Source organism: Motacilla alba, chromosome 2 (genome assembly GCF_015832195.1).
Source record: "Motacilla alba alba isolate MOTALB_02 chromosome 2, Motacilla_alba_V1.0_pri, whole genome shotgun sequence".
In the NCBI taxonomy this organism is placed as follows: Eukaryota; Metazoa; Chordata; class Aves; order Passeriformes; family Motacillidae; genus Motacilla; species Motacilla alba.
The window spans coordinates 56,965,680-56,989,525 of NC_052017.1; the positions used below are offsets into that span (position 1 = coordinate 56,965,680).

General features: G+C 36.3%; 1 protein-coding gene across 7 annotated transcripts in view; it reads right to left on the reverse strand.

The window, feature by feature from the left end:
* The window catches only part of ADCY1 (adenylate cyclase 1), a 161,521-nt gene that overhangs the window by 52,000 nt on the left and 85,675 nt on the right, over positions 1 to 23,846 (reverse strand). For all 7 annotated transcript variants that reach the window (XR_005259798.1, XM_038162996.1, XM_038163022.1 and 4 more), the window contains 3 exons: positions 14,493 to 14,620; positions 7,189 to 7,347; positions 5,576 to 5,717 (listed from right to left, as the gene is read on the reverse strand). Coding sequence is in view for 6 of the 7 variants with exons in the window: in XM_038162996.1 (XP_038018924.1) it covers positions 5,576 to 5,717; positions 7,189 to 7,347; positions 14,493 to 14,620 (429 nt within the window). In the remaining variant the exon portion in view is untranslated. The remainder of the gene's footprint in view (positions 1 to 5,575; positions 5,718 to 7,188; positions 7,348 to 14,492; positions 14,621 to 23,846) is intronic.

Genomic DNA, 23,846 nt, shown 5'->3' on the forward strand with positions numbered 1-23,846 from the left:
TACTGAGACTGCTTGGCATGGCTTTGTATGTACATGGTAAAGTAGGAAAGAAAAGTGTCAATCTCTTCAGAGAAAAATCTAGTTTCCAAAAGGCAAACAGATATAGTACTCACTTTCATGGATTTTTCATGACTGTCCATCTTTCTGTGCTATTCAAATAGTAGGTGCAGATAACATGTGATTTACACTGCCACAAACAGAAGACAACTAATATATTTGAATACCCCATTGGTGAATAACTCACTAGTGCATTAAAAGAAATTTTGCAGATGGTGATTTGCAATCTGTTGGAAGGCAATTATTGATTATGTTTGAGGTAGACTGTAAAATCCAAGAGACACTTATGAACATACAGGAATAATTTGTAAATTGTATCAATAGTGCTTCCCTATGATTTTTGCACTCAGTGACCTCCATTCCTGGGCATAGCTCTATTGCTGTTAATGGGGAGGCAGCTGGGCAGTAGAGCAGAGAATACTATGGAGATGGTGGATGGTGTGGACATCTTGGCCCTTGTAGGCCAGAAACCATGGGAACATCAAATAGAAAAGAGGAAGCTAAAAGAAATGTGGTACTTTGGTAAGGAATGTGCACCTATAAGATTGTGGTTAAGCAATATTGCTAAGTAACATTAATAATGTGATTATTGCTTGGTAGTGGAAAATTTTATTCAAAGCTGTAAGAGTATATAAACTGAGCTTTAGATAGAGTAGATGACTTCACGACTTCACAACTTTAAAATAAACAACCTCTTACTTGTACCTAAGTGGAGTCCCATCTCTCAATTGCTGACAGTACACAGCAGTATTTATCTCTACCTTGTCTCTGGAGCCAGCAAAATTCCCCATGAAGCAGGTTCCCTTAAAGCTGGCAATGGGTAACAGTGATGGCAGGCTAACTTCTGCAAAGGCAAAAACTAACACATTCTGAGAAATCTTTCCCTTCATGAAAACTTGATCACTTGTCATCGCTGCTCGGCTATCTGTAGAAATACATTTAGGAATTTTACTGAATTGGCTGTGCTGGGCTGTTTTGTCAGCTTTTGAAATTATGAGACCTTTCAAAACTAAAGAGGTGTCACCGTAGAGTGTATTGCTGCAATAAATGCAAAGAAGTGAGGCCAAGTAAAAAACCACACAGATATCACTGAGGCTGGATCCAGCCTTAGAGGTGTTTTACTGCAGGAGAATCAGACTTTCTAGAGCAACCAAAGAAATGAAGCAGACAGTCCAGCTAAGCCCCCTACCTCTGCTGTGCTTCTGGGAGTCAGCTACACCATTAGGAACACTGAGGCAAAGATGCTTTGACTAATGTCACTGCTGACAATGAAAGAACAAAGGACTTTGATGAAAGCCAGATACAGTCTATTAAAATTAAATTTTAGGCAAACTGTTTGAAAGTCATAACAGGATTAGTCAGGTGACTTACCAAGAAATCGTTAGCAGAAAAAGTTATTTAGGTGGTCTAAACAGAATTATAAAGTTCTTATAAAGGGCTCTGAGATTAAGAGGTATGGCCTAGATTTTTTTTTTTTTCTTGAAATAAAATCCATATACAGTAATAGTTACTATAGTTCACAAAGTTAGAATTTTTTGATACTAAGAGAATAATCATGTTTCTAAAGCATGGAGTATGAATCTTGTGAATATTTAATATATTCAGTTTTATGTATTAAATAGAAATATATATGTTTTTCTGTCTGGATCAAATCTTTAAAAGCTCAAGGCATTCATGTGTATGGTCAGATTTGTGTCTACTTACATAAATCAAAATTTTCAAATTTTCTTTCAGTGCAATATTTTGGTCACATGACTGTAAGTATTAATATCAATAGAAAATATAAAGAAGATATAATGAAACTTTACTTAAGAGAAATGTGATGGTTTTTAAAAAGCTAGTAACTTTATCAGGGTATGTGTCAGGGAACACATATTAAAAAACATTTCTGCATAAGTTTTTAACTAAGAAAGTCATAAAAAAAATCTTTTAATTAAAAAAATTCTGCCAGTGGAAATCAGATTCACTATATAAGTGTGTTTAGGAGCTGAAGGTAATCCAGGAATTATGCATAAATATTACTTGATAATTACAATAATAATGGAATCATAAAATGGTTGGGGTTGGAAGGGACCTTAACAATCATCTAGTTGCAGAACCCTACCGTAGACAAGGACACCGTCCACTAGACCAGGTTGTTTAAAGCCCCGTCTAAACTGGCCTTGAACACTCTCAGGGTTGGAGCACAGATTCTCTGGGCAAACTGTTCCACCTCACAGTAAAGTATTTCTTTCTACCAAGTAACCTAACCAACTCTCTGTTGGAAGCCATTACTCCCTGTCCCATCACTACAGCATTTGCTGAAGAGTCTCTCTCTGGCTTCCCTGTAGGCCCCCTTCAGATACTGAAAATTGCTGTGATGTCTCCACACAACCTTCTCTTCTCCAGGCTGAAGAGCCCTGATTTTCTCAGCCTGTCTTTGTGGGGGAGGTGCTCCAGTCTGCTTGTCAACTTTATGGTCCTCCTTTGGACTTGTTCCTTGTTGGAGGAAGGAACTTACGGTGGGGGTAAAAAAACACTACTGTAGGTAGGGTCTTACAGAGCAGAGTAGAGAGGCAGAATCACCTCCTTCGACTTGCTGGCTACACTCCTTTTGAGGCAGCCCGGGGCACTGTTGGCTTTCTGGGCTGTGAGTGTACACTGCCAGCTCATGTTGAGTTTTCATCAACCATAACTCCCAAGTCCTTATCCATAGGGTATTCTCATTCATTCTCACCAACCTGTAGGTGTACCTAAGATTGCCCCGAATCAGCTGTTGCTGGCTTTATTGAGCTTCATGAGGTTCACACAGCCCCACCTCTCAAGCCAGCCCAGGTCCCTCTAGATGGTATCCCTTCCTTCCAGCATGTTGACTGCTTTACACAGCTTGGTGTCATCAGCAAACTTGCTGGAGGTGCACTTTCCATGTCATTGACAAGGATGCTGAACAGTACTGGCCTCACCGCTGACCACTGTGGGATACCATTTTTCACTGGTCTCCAGGTGGACCATAAGCTGTTGGCTGCATAGACTAACAGATAATAATAGACTAATATATTCTTTACCAAAATAAAAACTGGAACAAAACAGAAAGAAATTTATTCCTTTAGTGGTTGCTTAGCAGTGCTCTCACATTAAACCAGCAAGCAGATCAGATCACAAAAGTTAGCTGATTCAACAAAAGATTTAAAGGATGGGAATAATTTATAATTTTTTCATATTTAAAACGTAACTGGTACATGAATAAGTCATGTTACACTGTTATTATCATTCTTGGCTAGAGTGACAGTGATGAAAAATTTTCCTGTCAGACCCAATATAGAAGAATGTGGGGCATGTGTCTTCTAAACAAATAATGTTTAATAAAACTCCAAGTGGTCTTATTTTTTGCTTCCAATTCAACATATTCCTGGTCATCTGTTGCTCATAACATTGATTTTCATTCCACTTGGTATCATACCTGCCTGAATCAGCTCATGTTAATGTCAGAGATGATATATAAAGAATAAAAACTGCATTTCAGCTGCTGAGGTTCAAGAGGAAGGAATACAATATTGAACCAGAAGATACCTGAATTCGCCAGGTGAAACTCTGTCTTGCCAATGCTTTATGGGTAGCCTTCTATTTTTATGTCTCTAAAGAGGCGATGAATGAATTGGGCTAGGAGGGAACAGCAGGTGTTTATTTAGAAGGCAAATATGCTATTATGTAGCTTGTGGTCAGTGATCAGTATGCAAGTATACAAAGACTGAGCATGGCTGTGATGGACTGTGACAAACAGCAAAGTGGCATGCTGATTGACCTGTAAGCCCAGTGGAGAAATCAGTCAACACCAGTAAAATTCATGAAGGGTTTCTTTCTTGGCTGACACAACACTGATGCATGCCGGAGGGCTACTCTTAGTCAAGCTGTGGAGCAGCATCTGCCATTTCCACAGACTCTTCAGTGACAGCCATGGGTAAGATGGCATCTGGGTTTATGTAGCTGATGACAAACCGAGCCGTGCTTTCTCACCAATCACCAGCAGTTTCTCAGCAATCTTGCAAAGACAAAGAAATGCGTGCTCGCACAGCAGTATACTCTCATTCTTGCACATTAAACATGCATTGACTTGGCTTCCTTCCAAATGTGATTGTCAAGCTTCTGTTCTTCAGTCACTGTCTTTTGTAGAAGAATTGACACAACACAGATTTTCCATGTAAAAGTCACATTAATTCCCTTTGTCTCTCCTTGTCTTTTTGCATCAACCTATGGAACAATTTCCTGAAATTCCACAATTTATTTCCTCAATATGAAATGAAACCTGATAAATTGTAACATAAAAATGAAATTATACATAATGCTGAAGGAGTGAAAACAACAGAAAACTAAGACAAACAATCTAGCAGCAATAAGCAACACACCTACCTTGAATAAACTCTCCCTTGCATTTTCCCCCTTATTGGGATTGATTAATTTAGGAAATACTGATTTCCTAAGAAATACTAGTACTGATTTCAAGAAAGCCATCAAAAACCACTCTCACTGACTGCCAAAACAGAATTTAACTCACTGTTTTTCCAACTGTTTTCTTTCAGATGATCTAAAACTGAATTTAATCATGTATACCAGAGGAACAAAATGTGAAGTTGCATGATTTTCACACAGCATGAGAATACTCCATCTCTCTAATAAGAAGATACTTTAGAGGAAGTACACAAAATCACTCTTGCAGCAGCCTTTCCAGAATAAAACAATGGGATTTTAAATCCACGAATCAAATTACCCTGGTGACACAACTCCCAACATTTTCATAAAAACTCACAGACTCATCAAATTAAGACCAAAAAACTGATTGGAGATATGAAATTCAAGATGACCTGTTTCTTTGTGGTTATGTTTTTCTCAGATGGTTAAAACCCTTGATGGTTAAAACCCTCAAATATGGAGTTTTGACAACTTAAAAACCTGGTGTGTATAAACACATCACTTTAAAACCTATACTTTCAGAATTGGGTACTATAATTTTCCCCTTGAAGGTTCAAATCCCTGAATTGAACTTAATTGCACGGAGTTTCAGAAGATAAGAGTGCAAAAATCTGTGTCCCAAATTCTCTGGCTGACATAAAAGGCAATAAAGGTTCTCTTGGCCTGTTAACATGTTATGATAGATAACTTCAAAGATAAGCCTCATGTAATGTAGAAAAGGTTTGCCAAATTGAAAGTGTTTAAACAACAGTTATGGACTTTCAAGACTCCTACTGAGGTCACAAGAAACATTTTTCAATAGAACAAAAGACTGTGCTCAGTAACTGGTTGAGGAGGAAAGGTGTGACTATAGTCGCACCTGTTGGAAAACCACTGTCACCACTTCACCACATGCTGAGACTCAAAATGTTACCATTTTGAGTAAATGGTAACTGCTGGGCCTTCAAGAGTGTTTGAAGAGCTTTCAGGGAAAAAAAAAAAACAACAACAAAACAACTTAGAATTGTTTCTGCTTTCAGAATAGCACAGAACAGTTTTTAAATTATGAAAATGTATCTCTAAATAAGCATACCTTCCTACGATGGGATGGCACAATAAAATATGTTTCAATATTATGCTTCTTCAAGAAACTATTCCTTTCATGACCGTATCCTGGTTCTACCTCGTAGTCCCCATTTAGGCACTCTAAGGTGGTCTTTGTAATGTGAACTTTCCTGGAGAGAAAATTAGACATTATTGTTTAAAGCAAAGATACATTATGAGCTTCTTGCTACCAAAATACACTCCTGTACAGAAGTTCATAAAGAGGTCAACAGGTCAATTTACATGCAAGACCATAGGTGTGATGTTAAAAAAAAAAAAATAAAAAAAAAAGTTATGTTTTGTACTTTTAGCCAAATTGAACATAGAAAAAAATTCTATTGCATGCATTTTCTAAACTTAGGCAAAGTGAGCAGAAGGATAACTGTTGACTATCCAAACACTTGCAGATTTGCTGTTTGAGTGTCTGCATATGATCTTTGATGTGTGGCCTCCTTAAGTTTTTACCTCAATGGCTGCTTGGAAAAATATCCTGCTGTTTGAAACTTGTGACATCACACTCCAAACCTCTCCTGTGTACAAAGCAGAAACTTCCTTTTCTGTTTCACTTCACATCTCTGACTCATATAATTCATCCACTCTGTTTGGTAGGCAGGTTTCTGACTCACTTTGTTTTGGCAATACACCAATCTTTAATATTACTTTTGAGTTCTCTTGTCCTGAAAAAGTCTTTCTCCTGAAAGACTCCATATACTTGAAATGTCTTCAGAAAAGGTATTTTAAGGTATGAAAAAATTTTACTGCTTTCCTCTAAAACATGTATTCGGATTTTTTTTCCACTGGGTAACCTTAAGGTAATGAACACATAAAATAACTGCCAAAATTATCTAAAGTTGATGTATGCAATAAATAAACATTCATCATTATCACAAAAAAAAAAATTGGTTCCTTTTTCCTTCTGAACAGCAATCAAGATCTTGCAAAAATCAAAAAGAGTATGGCAGGTCCTAGTTCAAATGAGAGCTACACACATAACACCCATGTATCTTTGCAAATGTTCACAATGTGTATTTAAATTGTGTCCAAAGCTGTGCAATGAGTACTTAAAGTTCCAGGACATGCCCCATGGATTGGCTGCAGGTTTATGTGCTACTGTATCATTTGCAAATGTCATCAATATCTGAGTGCATAAACTGGTATGTCTTTTCTATAGCATATAACTAGTATTGGAAATCTGGTCATGTAAAAGGAGCAAGGCATCCCCCTCCTCTCTCAAAATATAAAAGTGTGTAATGGTAAAAGATTCCTGGAATGGCTACAGGGTTTTACTTTTGTAACATGAAATGATCAAAGTCTACCATTCTTACAGTCCTAATATTGTCCCATTCCTACCTTTTGTATTCAGCAACTTCTAAAAATGATTTTGTTTTAAAATGTTTTACTTCTAATCTAACCTGTTACTTATACAAATATCAAGATCACTTGGAAAATTCCACAGGATAAATCACATAATACATTGATTGCTCCTGCCAAACACAATCCTTTTCATCAATAGCAATTGCACTGCAAATGCCTTTAAAAATGAAGAAATTCTTCACCCATAGAGTTTTCTATTTTTTTTTCTACTTTCTTTTTCAGACTTACCCAGGCAGTCCTCCAGCTTCCATTACATTAGCTAATGTCACATCATTTGACCAGACATCATATTGCCATTTTCGGAGACCCAGGACCCCACAAAGCACCCTGCCTGTGTGCAATCCAACTCTCATGTTGAGATCAACCTCTGTGGCTTCTGCAACAGATCTGTAATGGACAGCATCAGAATTAATATTTAGAGGATGACTACTCTTCATTTTCTCTCCTCCACAAATGAACACATATATTTATACATGACTGAATAGAAAGGGTCTTATAAAACCTGAAATGGTATATTCAGGTACCGTTTTCTGCCTTCACTAGTTTCAATGCCCTAACTGCAATTCCAAAAAAAATTATTGGTTATATTTGAATTACTGTTGAACCAAAATATCAGTATTTCTAAATTTCTTGGGCCATTTCTGTGAGAAAAGAAGCACTAATTGAGATTGCCAATGTATAAATAATTATTCCCAATCTACTATGTTCTAATTGGTTCAATTACCCAGTTACTAGAGAACAGGACAGAGAAAATTACAAAAGTAATAAATCATTGTAAAAACAGCAGGGTGATTATAAACACTAATATCATTCCAAAGCTCCTGTAAGAGTGGCACTGAAACAACTTGTGACTAGTCTTGCACCTGTAAATTAAATCTAATTTTCAGAGATTTTCACTGCCTAGCAGGTAAAGGATGAATTAATCTGCAAAACTGTTATTAAAAGAAATTTTTTTCATGTCATAATAAGGAAAGAGTCTTCATTTCTGTGAATGAAGGGCATGCTATGACTTGCACTCTGCCCAAAGTTGTGAACATTGAAAAGGTACTTTGAAACTAACAGTCTTAACTATTACATGTTATTTAATAACACTGTACATAGATTTTTTTCAGCTCTTTCTGTTTGACAAACACCTGTCATTCCACAGTCCAGTTGCTGTCCAAAAAGTAATATTATATCTGAATAAAGGAGAAACTGACTATCACTGAAAGAATTTATTTTCACTTGACTTTCCTAATTTGAATTTTCCAATGCACTTAATAGAAGAAGACCTTAAAATGGGACTCTAGCTATCATTTTCCCTTGCCTTCATTAACTATTTTTTTTCAAGTGTCATCCAGTTACATTGGATTTTGCAGAGATGCCTTTAGAAAGACTTTTCAACTATTTCAGAAGTTGTTCTTGTTTAAATACAATTAACAGAAAGGTCAGAGTAGATCAAGATGTGGGATATGCAGCAAAGAAACTTGGCCTCAATTTAAACAAGAAACCCTTTACCTATGAAAGTATGTTCCATGTCAGCCATCACTAATGTCAGTAACATGGAGATCTCTTTTATCTCCACAGGGAATCTGGTTTAACACATTTTTCAGTCATATTCTATGCAACAGCACAGATAGGCTTATGTACAGCTTTCTGAAAGATTAAATATTTCCTTGTCCTATTCCTACTCACTGCAAGTCAGCTCTTCCTCACTCAGTGTCTGTTCCCAGTCAAGCCTTGAATATGACTTCAAGGAGTCCTAGAAGGATTCTAGTGTTATAAAGCTTTGTTGTGCATACGGTTTGTCAGATCTCTGAGGAAAGACCCTAATACCATAAGCCATCTGACAATAAGCAACCACACTTTGTAAATTCACCTGAGCATGTGTATTGCATCATTAACTGATTGACCTTACACCAAGCCCACACCTTGCAAGACAAAGCCCTTCAGGATTACATCTTGCCTGCCTGTGTTCTCCTGCATAATTAAGAACCTATATAATAATCTTAATTAATGAACCCACAAAAGTTTGGGTTTCTCTGTTCACGAATGAGTGGGTTTTTTTTTTTTGTTGGCTCCCTCCCTCCTCCTCCATTTAAAAAAAGATACAAAACCTCAGACTAAATGTATGTGAAAAGACAGTGAAATCCAGACACTGATAAAGTTCACTCAAGGCTTTGACATTGCTTTGTCTGACTGGGGTAAATTTAGTCTCCTTTTAGAAATGTTAATAGAATTACAAAAAATAAATGAAAAAGGATGAGCAGAGAAATACAACATGGCTGCTCATACTCCTTGTTAAATAAGCTGAACTGTTTAATGCACTAATGAACCATTAAGCAGAATCTGAAAGAACTGAATGTTTTGAGCAAAACCTTTCCATAGTCATTTAGTCAAAAATCTAAACTGAGAATGCATTTTCCCCAGAAGGTACAATGTGTTTCAGAGATGCTTTCATCATTATTAAATTTGAGTAGGAAAAAAAAGCTCATGAGAAGTTCATTACATTTTTTGAGCTTATCTTCTAGACTTTTGTGCTCTTTATGCAGATAATTTCCACAAATAGACCCCAATGAACTATCAAAAATTAGAAATATTAGGTAATATATAAAGAACAGGCTTCAAATTTAAATTCAGAGCATTACAATGATCATGTTCCCAAACAACATCAACATTTCTACAATAAAATATCACAAAAATGTCCAGTAAGATATTTTAAACTATAAATACATTTCTGAGAAAATATCAGCACTTCACAAATAAGCCAGGAACAGGAAAAAGGAGTTTCTCAAATAAATTTTAATTAAAATTTATTCTCTCATAGGTTCCTATACTTAATTTTTCCAAATGTTAACACAAAAGTAGGCCCAGAAACAAATGGAAATCAAAAAACCATTTTCTTTTTAAACCAATTGTGTTCAGAGTCTAAGGAACTGACTTATAAGAAAAGCATCCACCCTGACAGATCAAGTATCCTACAAAGCCTTTAAATTTTGGTTACCTCCTTAACTACTAGTATTTTATGTGCTGCTACAAGCCATGAAAGTAATTTAGATTACCTGCAGAAAAGCTCCAGACCCATGCTCCTGAGCATTTTGTTTGAAACAAAAAAACTCTGCATGCCATTTCTTATAATTACTTAGGTCTTTTCCTTAGGACTAAAAATATCAGCAGAAATGAATGTTTCCTCTGAAAGGCATAGATATGATTTTTGGTTCAATTACATAGACTTCCCCAGAGTATTGCTCAGCTGCAGCAGAGCACTAGGACAGAGAGACAGGGCTGTTGAAGGTCTGCTCGGTTGCTTTGGCAGAGGTGCAAGCCGATGAAGCTTTAGCACTGGTAGACAGCTTCTTAAAAATGCAGCTGCTGGTTCTCTAAAAACTTGACATCAATTCACTCCTTCCAGTTCAAACATTTCCTGGCCCTGGACTTTTGGATGACCAGGGGAAAACCTTCAAGAGTGTTGACATTAGGGAAGTTAATGTTTCTGTCTATTTCCTCAGAAAAAAAATCACACAGGAAAACTTGATATTTCCATTGGACTTATGCAAATGAGCTGCTGTAGTTCCTCTCCTTTTCCTGGTGCTTTTGGTCAGCCAATGACCAAACCCATTGAAAGGAGACAGTTCGAGCATCAACCTCTCCAGTGCAAAAACCTCCCCGGCTGCAAATAAGCCCAGCTTCCATCTGTGAGGTTTTACATGATGACTGGTGGAGTCATTGACATTAGCTGGAGTGATCCATTCAGGATAAAATCACCTATATGTCATGGAAAATACCTGATAAACCCCACTGGGTTGCCCAGTTCTCAAGAAGTAAAAGTTCATGGACCTCAGTTTCCTTCAGACCTTTTCAAAGCCCACATGCAGCAACAACATTCAACCAGAAGGTCAGATGAGACTTACTCTAAAGTAACCCTTCCCCTCCTCACCACAGTATGTGTAGGTTGGACTAAAACAGCAGCAGTTGCTGTGATCCACAGATGTCCTCCTATGGTGCCATGCTCCCTGCTACTACACACAGTCAGTGATGCAGATAGTGATGCAATTCCCACAGAGTTAGTACTAAAATGGCATCCTAGTAATGTGTTAACAGAAGAAGCATCATGAAAATGTACTGTCTGTGTGGCAGCAGGAATGATTATGGATTCCAATACAGTTTTGAAAAGTTTATGAATGTTAACCTGAGTATTTTGACCGAGTCCAAAATATAGTATTTATATACTGCTCACTCAGAATCTCTCTTTATTTTCATTGGAAACATTACAGATTATCTCTTACTCTGCAACATTATTGAATGCAGGTAAATAAGTGTGTCATTTCACCCCATTTCATCTCCCAAGAGGAGTTGCTGTACTGAGCCAAAGAATTGTTTAATACAATTTGTATCCACTGATGAAATGCTGTCTAAGGAAAGACAAAACTAGTATGAATGTGTAAAATTTCCCTCATAACACTTGCTTAAAACAGAACTCTAAACAGCTTTTGGAGGAGAAAAGGAGGGCAGAGCTTTCTTAGCTGGGCATAACTTTTCTACATGGCAGTTAGCTAACAAATATATCTATTTAGAAGGTAAAAACATTGTAGTACATGAAAATGAAATTTCAAATGTGGCAATCAATTTAAGTAAGGTGAAGAGAGTACTTGGCCTAACACAATGTTTATAACCAAGGTGAAGACATTGGCCACATTAGAAAAATACATGACATATTAAAGGCACTAATGAATATGATCATTTTTGTTATCTTACTAGCAAAAGTGTGACAGTCAAAACTCATATGGTAGGAGCACCATTGGTGGTATTGAACACTTCACTCATTGCCATGGCATTTTAAGTGACTCTAAAGTAGAACAAACACCTGGCCTGTACAGAGGGACTGACCCAATGGCTGCAGAAGTTCTTTTAGAATAAAATCAGAATATAACACTATCTGTTTTGTCAGTTTTTAGGAATAAAAAGCTCCTCCCATAATTATTTGGTTCTGTTCCCTTTAAGAAAACACTTTGAGGAAGGAGGATGAAATTGTGAAAATTGTAATGATTTTATGATACTTTGAAAATTATGTTCTCAGATGATACATTCAGCAACATATTGAAGGATACTTAAATAACAGATACACAGAACATGAAGAGAATGGAATGTATCAGTTTATGTGAACACATTCAACTCAGTTCAATCACAGAACCAATAATCAGCAATGGAAGTTTCTACTCCTTGATTTTCCAGAAAAAAAAAACCAGCTCCTGTTAGTACATATCTCTGGGGTGGACACTTTTGACAGATCCATCCCATGAATCACAGTTCAAGTGATTTTATTTATTTATTTATTCATCCCAGATAACATGACAAACTTATCGCTAGGGATGAAAAATTCCAAGCATAAATTTATGGTACCAAGACCTGAATTTTACAATAAAGTAAATGGACTTTAAAAAGACTACCAGCTGGCATCCACCTCTGCATGAAAAGGGCATGTGACTTTCTATCTCATGGAACTGATAAACAAAGCTTAATAATCATAACAATACAATATAAAATGCTTCATTCCAACTTCACTGTCAGAAGCTCCTGATTTTTCCTTTTCATTTACAAAACACATTTTAAAATAAATTAGTCTGGGGAATCTATCTTGTAACTACGGTTTCTGTGAAGGAGAGAGACTAATTGTGCTTATGCACAAAGAATGCATAATATTTCCCTAGCTATCAAGCATCCTTAAGTAGATCTGGCATTATCTTGAAACCTTGCCTCTTGCCCATCTTGCTCTCTCACCATGCTCTGACCACTAACTACACAGAAGACCTAAAATTTAATAATTCTTTAAAAATGAAATCCTGAAATGGCCAGTTATCTTCTAGTATAACCTGTGACTAAACATGCCTAGATAACATACTACAGCTCATCCGCATAAAATTGCAAAGTTGCTGATGCTGCAAGGGGCCTCTGGAAATCATCTAAACCAACATACTTGCTCAGAGAACAGCCAGCTACAGAAGTTTGTCCAGAACTGTGCCCCGCTGGGTTTAAATCTCTCCAGGGGCACAAATGCCACAAGTGTTCAGTGGAACCTCTTGAGTATCTGACTACCTGCACAGTAAAAAAAAGTTTTTCTTCTAATGAAATTGAATTTCTCGCATTTCAGTTTGTGCCCATTTCCTCTCATGCTGGTGCTGGATGTCACTGAGAAAAGTTTGGCTTTGTCCTCTTTACTCCCTCGCTCTAGGTATTTGTCTGCATTGATAAGAATCCCTCTGAGCCTTCTCTTCTGCAGGCTGAGCAGTCCCAGTTCATTCTTTTCTAATTCAACTCCTTTTCCAAGTTTACATTATCCTGTCAGTAGCCAATGAAATATACTCTAAAAAGGGAACATGTTCATTTCTAATAACAAAACTGAAATATTCTAAAGAGGAAAGTTCCAACAGCTATACTAATACCTTATTTGTATACGTGAAATACAGCACAACTAACAGATTAAAGATCAATGCTAGGTTTAAAAGAGGATGACAGCATCGTCTATTGCCTTCCAGGGATTTAAAAAAAAACCCAAACAAACCAAAAGGCTTTTGAAAAATGTGTACAAGACTTGTACATTTAATTATGTATCCAAAGGTCAAGGCTTCCTTATAAATGGAGAATTTATATACTGCTGAAAGAATACACATATTCCTTTAGGGTTTTATGTTATTATAGACTATAATAAATTATAGATTAAGAGATTAAAAAGTATTTTATCAATTTTACAATGCTTACAAATGTGATGAACTTCCATTGAATAAGGGAGAAAATGAATTAATTTACCCAACTTTACAAGCTCTGAGAGATTTTGTAGTATGTTTAGCAAATGAAAAGGAGAAGTTGGCAATACAGTAGTGAAGAAATTTTCCATCTTTATCCTTTCCCTCCTATGTAATGAAATAGAGCTCCAGCTTCAGCTAAATGTTCATTCACACTTCTCTCACATCCATATTTTTTGCCTTGGCAAAATAATGATCAATGTAGACCTCTAAAGCATAAACAAAAATCTGAGCAGCAAAGTAAATTTCATGTTACATTTCTGAAAAGCAGAATAAATGAAAGGTTTAAACATTACCTTGAAATGGAATAATCAACAGGCTATGATTCTGAGACTGCAAACATATATACAACAGGAATACATCAGGACTGGTTTTGACATTACATACTGGTGTGCAAAGTGAGCAGTGTTTATCACTGCAAAGCAACACATTTAACTCCTTTCATTGTGACAATAGGAATAGGGTATATTTTCTTATTTCCAATTATCTTTCTGCCACCTATTCAGTTACATGTATGTGCCTCTACATACTCAATTCGCACACTTACTTCTTACAGTGATTAAATGGAGTGGAAAATCAATGTGTAGAGTGGCCGTTCCTGAAATCAGGGTCCTGTGGCCTGAATGGAAGAGTGTGACTTGCCAGGTGAGTAGTGCTTACAGACATTGATGCTTTTCTAAGAGCACACTTCCTGAGCACCACATAGGAGCTGTAGCAGCACTCTTGTCTGGGTTCACCGTGCATGGTACTTACGTGATGGTGTCAATCATATCCAGTCCCATTTCAACACAGCAATGGGCATGATCTGTTTTGGGCTGGGTCAATCCTGATACACAGTAGTAACAGTCCCCTAGGATTTTTATTCTTCTGCAATGATTTTCCTTTCATAAAAACAGAATGGGAAAAGTTTTACTATTTATATAAATATTTCAATACTAACAGGGTAAAAATCTTCTCCAATACTGTGCAATAATTCAGAGAATCTTTTTGTGATCAAATGAGGTAATTTACAGTTAATGAAATCTGGGATCCCAGTACACAAAAGCTGTCACACATTTGTTTATTTATTTATAAATACACACATATATACTGGACATCAGCCCGGTATTGTTCAACACACACGGGTTAGCACTACTTAAAGATATAGTTCTGAACAAATTTTATTGACTTGCCCTCATGCTAGGTTAATATAAATTCAAGATTTGCAATGAGACTTCATTTCTATATGAACCCAAACCAAAGGACTGCAGCAAAACCACTGCTGGATATTGGGAAATGCTTGCATTCTGAGAAGCTTTTGTTTCAAATTCAGTTCAAATTCACCAGGAAAGATTATTTATTTATCTGTAAAGGTACACACATTTTTGCATTACCTATTCATAAAACACAGTTTGCAATACAGCATAATCAGTACAACAGACTTGTAGATGAGAAGCTAGTCAGTTTGCATTACAATCAAATTTATCTGCTATTTGCATTAAGTTTAATTTCTAAAGCCAAAGAACCCTGGTAAAATCTCTCCCATTAAAAAAAAAAAAAAAAACAAACCAAAAATTATGGCATGTGATAATTGCTACATCCATCTAAGCAGAAAGTTAATTTCTAAACAGAGAGCACATAACAAAATGCCTTTAAAAGAGCAGTATCTTTAATGAATAAACTATGAGGAGACATGAAGAGATGATGGTATCTTTTGTAACTAGACTATGGCAACTTCTACCCATTTAGAGTTTGGCACAGAATAGTAAAGAACCTGATTAAATGAATACAAATTACAAAGCTGGGATTATTCCAGTAAGCACCATGAAAAATTAACTGTTGTGAATATGATGGGAGTGGATCCACAAAAGTCTGATTCTTTTCCCAGCAGTGTGCAATATAGACTTCAGCAACACAGGAAGGGAAAAAAAAAAGAGAGGGCGGTGATGATGGAATTTAAAATTTCTGGGAAAAAAACCCAACCTAGTCATAGAATCATATTCAGCTCCTCATGAAGACATATACTTTCATCCAGTCTCCTGCCTACAAGAATTAAAACCTTCCTGAGCTGACCACATCCTTATCCACATTCTTGCTCAGAAGCAATGATGATTATGTCTACAGTGATCCTTTTCTCTCTGACATGTCACCATGTACACCAGCATTTGAGGCTTGTTGCTACATACACTTCCTGCTGCAGGCATTCCCACACCTCTCTGCTTTGTAAATGGTACTCAGTATTGAACAGGTACTATAAATAAGAATTACCTCTGTTCATGCATGGAAGAAGGCACAGCTTGGGAAAATTGGTTTGTCTACTTCTTTTTATAAGTTAAACTGCAAATTCAGATCTCAAATCAAAGAGGAGACCTGTCTTTTTGGGGATGCTTAAGTAGTAGAAAAGGCTTTTCCAGTTGTGACTACTTGACATTTGCTCTTCTGTACATCAGGATTTTAAATATTCCACTAATTATCATTGCTAATATATATTTTAATGAATACAAGCATAATTCTTTTAGAAAGATAATCACCAGGTCCCTAACAGTATTCCTGCAGCCTATAGCCAAAAGTGCCTCACCAATTTTACTCACACTTTTTTTGAAATCCTTTGCTAAATGCTATTATATAAGTAAAAAATTATTGATGCACACAAAGTAATATCCAGATCTCAAAATCTTTGTTGATACAGAATTTTCCTTTTAATTCAACATTTTTGGACACTAATCACTACATTTTTTTAATGGAAACCACAAAGTTTTCTACTAGATGCCACTAGATTCTACTCCCAAGAAAAGGCTTTCCCTATCCCCCCTCAATTTTGGGCAGATCTTGAAGCAATAGAGCATACTCAGTAGTTAAAGCTGAAGCCTGCTTTCCAAAATAAATTCAGTTTTGGCTCATACTTCAAAATCTTTTATAAGGCCCTTTTCATCTTTCAATTTGGTATGCATGATTTGTGGCCAGGCAATGGCTATTTGACCCTCAGGAAAGCTATTCAGAAAAGCCATTTCAGTAATCTGGAGTGAACAACAAACATATAAATGTCAATCAATCAATCTCTCCTATTAGTGTCTACCTCACAAATGGCTCATTTCTAATGGCTTGACAACAGCCTGGTAGACAGTTAAAGAAATAAAATTTAAAAAAACCAGAGTTTACTCCATTACCCAAACAAGTCAGAGTTTATTCCATTACCACTTTTCTGAGTCAATTTCTTATTTGTGCAGGAGAAAAATAAAAGAAGAAGAAAATAAGTGCAACAGTATTTTTTGGAGAGATATTTATCTTGATGGAAGACATACGGCTAAATCACCTGCTGGTTTTGAAATCACTAGCCTGTTTGTTCCTGATCAGATATTATCCTCAATGTCTTGCTTTATCAATTAATATAGAGTAATCTTTAGAAAAATTGTTGTTTTCTTTTTCTTGACATGTGAGGTACACTTCCAGGGGAGAGCCATGGTGCAGCTTTGAAAAAGCCATCTTTTTAAGGACTGATATGCAAATCAATTAAAAAAACCCTCCTCTGTTATATTTTCTCAGCAACTTCCAAAAAATCATTCTCTTGTCAATATTTTTAACATTTGTGATGCATGAATTCATGTGTGATAGTTACAAATTCCAGTCACAACTGATACAAGCAATGTCTTTTTAGAAACAGCAGATAATTTGGTTTTATGGACATGATTAAAAGCACTAGAGATTGCCAGCACTGCATTAGGCAGGCAGCTTGCCCACCTGTGGTGCCTTACCAGGACGTTTCCAAGAGGATCAGCAGAAATCCCTCGGGCACAACTGTCAGTCACAGGGTCAGGCAGCGTGTAGTGGAAGCCCAATGCAGAAAGCAGAGGACTTTGAAGTTACTAAGAGCTTTCATCACACATTCAGGAAAGCACTTCATAAGGCAGTTTATTCTATCTATCTGTTATGTAAGACCAGGGAGGGGGGAGAGGGCCGCTTTGTTGCAAACAACTCTGCTGTTTTGTTGTTGCTGTAGTTCTTTATTTAATACATTTTGCCTAAAGAGTGAAGTCTATCAACTCAGACTGAAAAACTGAAAATTCAGAACATTAACTTCACATTCTTGTACCATACAAGACAAATCTTTGATATACCCAGGATAAGGATATTTTTTAATAAAAAGGGAAAACATTTTACAGTTTGAAAAAAAAGCTTATACAAAAATATATATACACACTTATATATGTTGTCTCAAAGAAATAACAAAGAAGGTGTCAGACTTCTCCCAGCAAAACCCATAAGAATGACAGTCATTCTTGAAGATGTTCTCTAGAACAAAGAGGTTGTACTGAATAAGTGCAAAGTCTTTTAAAGGAGGATCTTTCTCACATGTCAGATTGCAACAATCCTTATTATCACTGCTGGAACTTTGTTTTTATTAATAGGCTATCCAAGTGAGTAATTGTTATGTGAATAGATTCAAAATCAGATTCAATTTTTGTTGCTTGTAATTCTGTCTAGTAGGAGAAGAGTTTCTTTAAATCTTTTCTTTTATTTTGGAAATGTGCTGGAATGAGTCCCTGGTCTTCCTTCTGTCATTGCAACAATCTAGGTATTTGTACATAGTCATGTGTAATCGTGGTATGTGCTACCTATAAGAGTGAGCCAAAGAGGAAGGTCAGATAGACTACAACTTTAAAACACAAGATTTTAAAAGCGTAAACATTGAACTCTGTCTTGTAACTCCATTGACTGCAATAGAATTGTGCCAAGGCTGAGTCTGACCCTTGAAACTTAATTGCAATATATTTAATGCTTATTATATTCATCCATTTCTTTGTTTGCAAGTCTGAAAGCAACCTGATCTGCAGGTATGCTTTTCAGACTTTTATTTTCCTAACCTCCTGGAATCACAATCTGTGAGCAAGCATAACTTCATTTATCCATAAATTAGAAAGACATTTTTTTGCCATTCTCAATAAAAACCGCATCATCTAAAGTTCAAAAAGTTTCTTTATCATATCCAGCCAATGTGGATTTGGTCATGCTTTGCAGAGTAAGCGAAAGGGTTAATAAGGCCTACAAAGAGATGCATAAGTAGTGTTTCCCATTTCCCCCAACTCAGACCCTACCAGACTTGCAATCCCTCATAACGTTATGGACTTTAGAAAGAGTAATATTTTGTTTTGCTTAGCCTACATAAATGGGAACAGGAGACTGATCACTACCCAGAATGTTTAGTGATTGCAAAGTTAGAGTCTTAAAGAAAAAAAAAAAAAAAGAGAAAAAAAGAAAACCAAAGCCATGTTCAGGTTCACCATTTAAATGTTGGGGAAAAAGGGAGGAGATTTGTTAGGCCTGGACTTACAGATGGCTTTATGGTTTCAGGGGAGGCTTTGACATCCTCGCTATATGTCAGACTTCAGTTATGGTGAGATCTCTGGATATTGATTGGGCATAGCTGGAAATTAGTACAGGAGCAACCTTACATGCAGCAGAAAAGTGGAATGAGATGTATGAACTGGCAGCACAGGAAACAGTTCTGGAGCTCAAAACCCCAGCATGCCTCTGTGGGGGGAAAAACACTGCCCTACTCCCTGAAAAAAATTTTGCTAGCTCAATATTTTCTTCACATATTGAAGAGAAGTCACAGATAGAGGGAAACCATTCAATGCAAATTTCTGATGGCTCAGTTTTCACTGAAGTAGAATAAACTCGGAGCACAATGGTGAACTACGAGGGCTGAAGAAGGAACACAGATGAGTCTTTTAGCTCTGCTGTCAAGAACTTCATCATTGGGGCCAGGCAGTGCCACAGAGGGGCATGGTCACCTTCCTTACAGATGTTCAATGAGACAAAAGGAATATCAGTGACCCTCAGGAAAGAAGCCTTCATGGAAGTATTTGTGGGTTTTTTTCCCGTCGTATTTGTCTTCTCTATTTCTTTCTTCTTGGATTATCAGTTACTTTCATTTGGAAAGCCCCATTCCAACAGCTTCCTTTGTTGGAAGAATCCTCTGAATTGTCTTTATCAGGTAGGCACAGGGGATCAAATTTTCAATCTATATTAATCAACGCAGCATTATGCCTTTCAGGGGAACTACACACATTTATACCAGCTGTCCCTCTGGGGGATTTATACCTCTGTCCTCAGGGACCCAAGACATAACTCAATAATCCAGGTTAATCACATGACTGTTACAGACCTTTCTTAGTTACTAGTGTATAAAATGACTACTGGGGGAAAATAGTCAAAGCATATTGAAAACTCCCTGAAGACAAAAAAGAATGATGAAAAATGCATTCCTTATTTATCTCTCTTCACAAACCTAGAACTTCATTCTGCTTCCAAAGAGGTCTTGAGAGAGGACAAAATAGGATTAACCACTGTTACCACTGCATCTTATTTCCAGTGTTATAGCATGTGCAGCATATTTAATATTTATAGCACTTTCTACCAAAATGCTATTAATTTCAGTGGAAAATTGGATTAGAGAGCTTTGAATCACTCTAGAAATTATCATTTACTACAGATGTGTGTGCACACACAAAAGGCTTGCAGAAAGAATTGTATCTTCTGCTACATTCTCTGAAGATGAAATTATGTCTCTATTCAATTCCATTACAGTTATTTATTAGGTTGGAACAAAATCATAAAAGCCTGTATGTTAGCTATCACACAGTACAGATATATGCAGCCATCCATATATAGGAAGATGTGCATGTATGACCTGCAGATACAGTTCTGCAAGTTTACCTACATCATCTTGCATATATACACCGCATATGGGATAAAGGCAAATTTTAATATTCATTCTCTGCAGTACTAACCCAAGTGGGTCAGGCAGATAGCTGTGGGGCAGATACCAGTTTTAAGCTTCCTCCCTTTCAAAAGATTTGAATTTGAAAATATTAGAAGATATCTGGATGTTGGTAACTATTTCTGGCATTACTACTCCACTCCTTCCTTTAAGCAGATATATATTGACTGTCTTACTGCTCCAAGTGCCTTTGGGAGAACACAGTACAGTGTTTGGCCTTTATGGAAATTGTGAAGGACAAATCACCCTCTTTCAAGGTCTTCAAAGAAATGGCGACGAATCAGATGGTGTTAGTTGGAAGGCTATATAACGTAACTAAGCAATGCTGTACCAAGTTATTAAGTTCAGAGCATGATGACAGAAAGAGATTATTTGTAAGTAATCACTTTCCATTTTTTGTCATTTGCACTTTCTTAATATATTTCATTCTCTTCTAAAATTAAGTGAAACATAAAAATATTTCTATTTTTTTTCCCTCAGCTGTAACAGTTTTGGGCAACAAAGAGCTTTAGAGAAAAATGAAACTGAAAGCATTCCATGGAAATTACAACTGAGTGAATGCCTCCTAGACTGTAGCAGTATTCTCAAAAGACACGGCTAGGTGCAGAAAAAGAGGAAAACATAGGTTTAGACTGACATGAAAAACTCTTTAGAACTCTACCTTGATATCCCGTTTGAAACTTTTAGTTTACAACTTTTTGCCCCTTTGTCCTACAGACCCTGATAAAGTCCTTGCTGACATTTTTATAAGGCCCCTTTTATATATTGAAAGGCTCCATTAAGATCTGCTTGGAGCCTTCTTCTCCAGGCAATGCTCCCAGTCTTTCTTCACAGGAGAGATGTTCCAGCCCTCTGATCATTTTTGTTATTGTCTTCTGGACCCATTCTAAGAGATCCTGGCCTCATGTGCTGAGAGCCCCTGAGCTGGATGCAGTTTACTCATCTGCAGTTACCAACTGCAACTTTCATTAATGACAGACAATTTCACTTATCATATTTCTTTCTTTTTTTTTTTTTTTTGTCAGTAAAACAGAGATCTAGCACCATGGTTTCTCTAAGTAGCATCCAAATCTATTTTAATAACTATATTGAATGTGGGCCACAATGTGAGAGATTATTGAAGCCATCTTCTCACATAAGCTTCATAGTCAAATCCTAAGTGTAATGAAGTGACAAGGACATTACCACCAGCTCCATTATACTGCAGTGTGCCAATAGTGATAATACACTTATGAAAGCTGTCCAGTCTATTAGAAAATTCCATTGAACCCTGTAAATTATTACATACATATTTTACCTTTTTTGGTAAAAAAAACGGTTTGAAGGTTTTGAATTATGTGTTTAAAAACTGAAACAACTATTTTAATAACCTTTTAATTTAATAAATGCTGCAAATAGTAGCTTTATAACTAACATTAGTTATTTTACATCTGCTAGTCCCAACATGAAAAGCCTTGAGAATGAGCTAACTGCAATACTACATAGAGTTCAATTTAGCAGAGTAATGGAGAGATACTTATTGCAATAAGCAATAAGTAGCATAGACTTAAAGAGAAGAGTTTCTACAGTGGCAGAAAATACAAAAAGAAAACAAATGCCATATAAGAGGTATAGGAAGTGCCACAGAAAATTACTTGATAGGCTCTGACTGGGGAAAGCTGGCCACCCCAGGTAAGCATTTGAAAGCTTTTAATTTAGTAATGTGTTTGTGAAGTCATTAAAAAATTGTCTACCATCATGGGAGCCACCTTATGCATGAACAAATGTAGAATTATTTCGGGCAGCTATAAAAAGGACGACATTAGTTTCAAATGCTTTCCCTCAATTTTATTGGCAATTATATATGCTGACCTAAAATGACCTAAATTTTATCTGCATCTTCATTCTTACAATAAATTCTTTCCTTACTTCACATGGAGTATAATTTTACAAAACTAGAATATTGAAATGTTTTTAGTTCTGGAGAAAACCTATGCAATAATCATATATATTAATTTACTTGGAAATGAAAAAGGCATCTAGCAAGAATATTTTATACAATCATCATGACTGACACACATGCTTGTCTCCTTCCTAGGTTTTATTATAGTTTCAGTTTCTGTCTTTTGTTGAAGATACATTCCAGGAGAAGCAAGCCTAAACCAAATACACAGTAAAATGCTTAAAAATTAAGCTCTAAATTTCAGGAAATGATTATTTTTCCAGATTCCAGAAATACTTTTCTCTACATAGGTAGTACGTATGTATGTACAGTCAGTATGTCCAGTCAGTACATATCAGTTCATATGGTCACACTTCAAGCACCTGAGGCTGATTGGAACAATACAATACAGTCATATGACTGAGTCAAATGGATGAGAAAGATGCAAATTTCAGATTTGCAGTATACAAACTCGGGAACAATTTGGTTATTTACTACAAGCATACAAATTATGACAAGAATTGTGACAAAGAATTAGCCTACCAAGCACAATATCCACTTATCTAAAATAAAGTGTAAAATAGCAAGACCTACTCTCTGGGGTAGTTGCCTATTTATATGTTCCTACTGTACTTGTAGTGTGCAGTGATAATTTTTTCACTTGAAAATTGTTCCCAGACACTTCAGCTTCACTCCATGCATGCATCATTATTCCCTGATCCTATAGCATTACAGGCATATTGATTAAGAACACTTTCCTTTAAGAAAGTTTACTTCCTTACGTCCCTCCAGGACACATCTCCAGATGTCTGTTCAGAGCTGGATTTAAACTTATGTGGTGATCTGCCTCAGTGGGATCTTGTGTCTGTGTTGACTTTCAAGGGAAACTGAGAAGTCTCCTTAAAATTCGCATTTTTAAATGTCCTGCCCCCCAGTGCCAAGAAATTTTCACAAAGAAGGGTTACATGCTGTAACTTTATACTTATGCTTTCCAGCACTAATTTTCCCATCTTAAACAATCCACAAAACTTAGTTTATTTTGTATTTTAAAAATACATCATAATTATCTTAATATAAACCAAAAGCATTATGGTTTTGCAACAGATGCAATATAAACAATTTTTTAGAGTGATTGCTTTTAGGAAAATCTAGTTCAATGCTCAGCAAAGAACTAACTGTTCTTGACACAGTTAAAAACACACAAGCTGATTAAAAATATTATCTACTGATTCTTTGCCTAAGGCTCAGAAACAATATTTTTCAGTCCAGTATCTTTGAGCTTGAACTGGTAGCAAGAGACACTTCAGTAATGTTGAAATATGCAAAGTAAAAATTGTTAAATGCTAAGAAGACAATCAGGGAAGGATATTAAAATAAAATGGAAAGAAATAAAAATAGATTCAGCCTGACAAAGCCTGGAGGTATA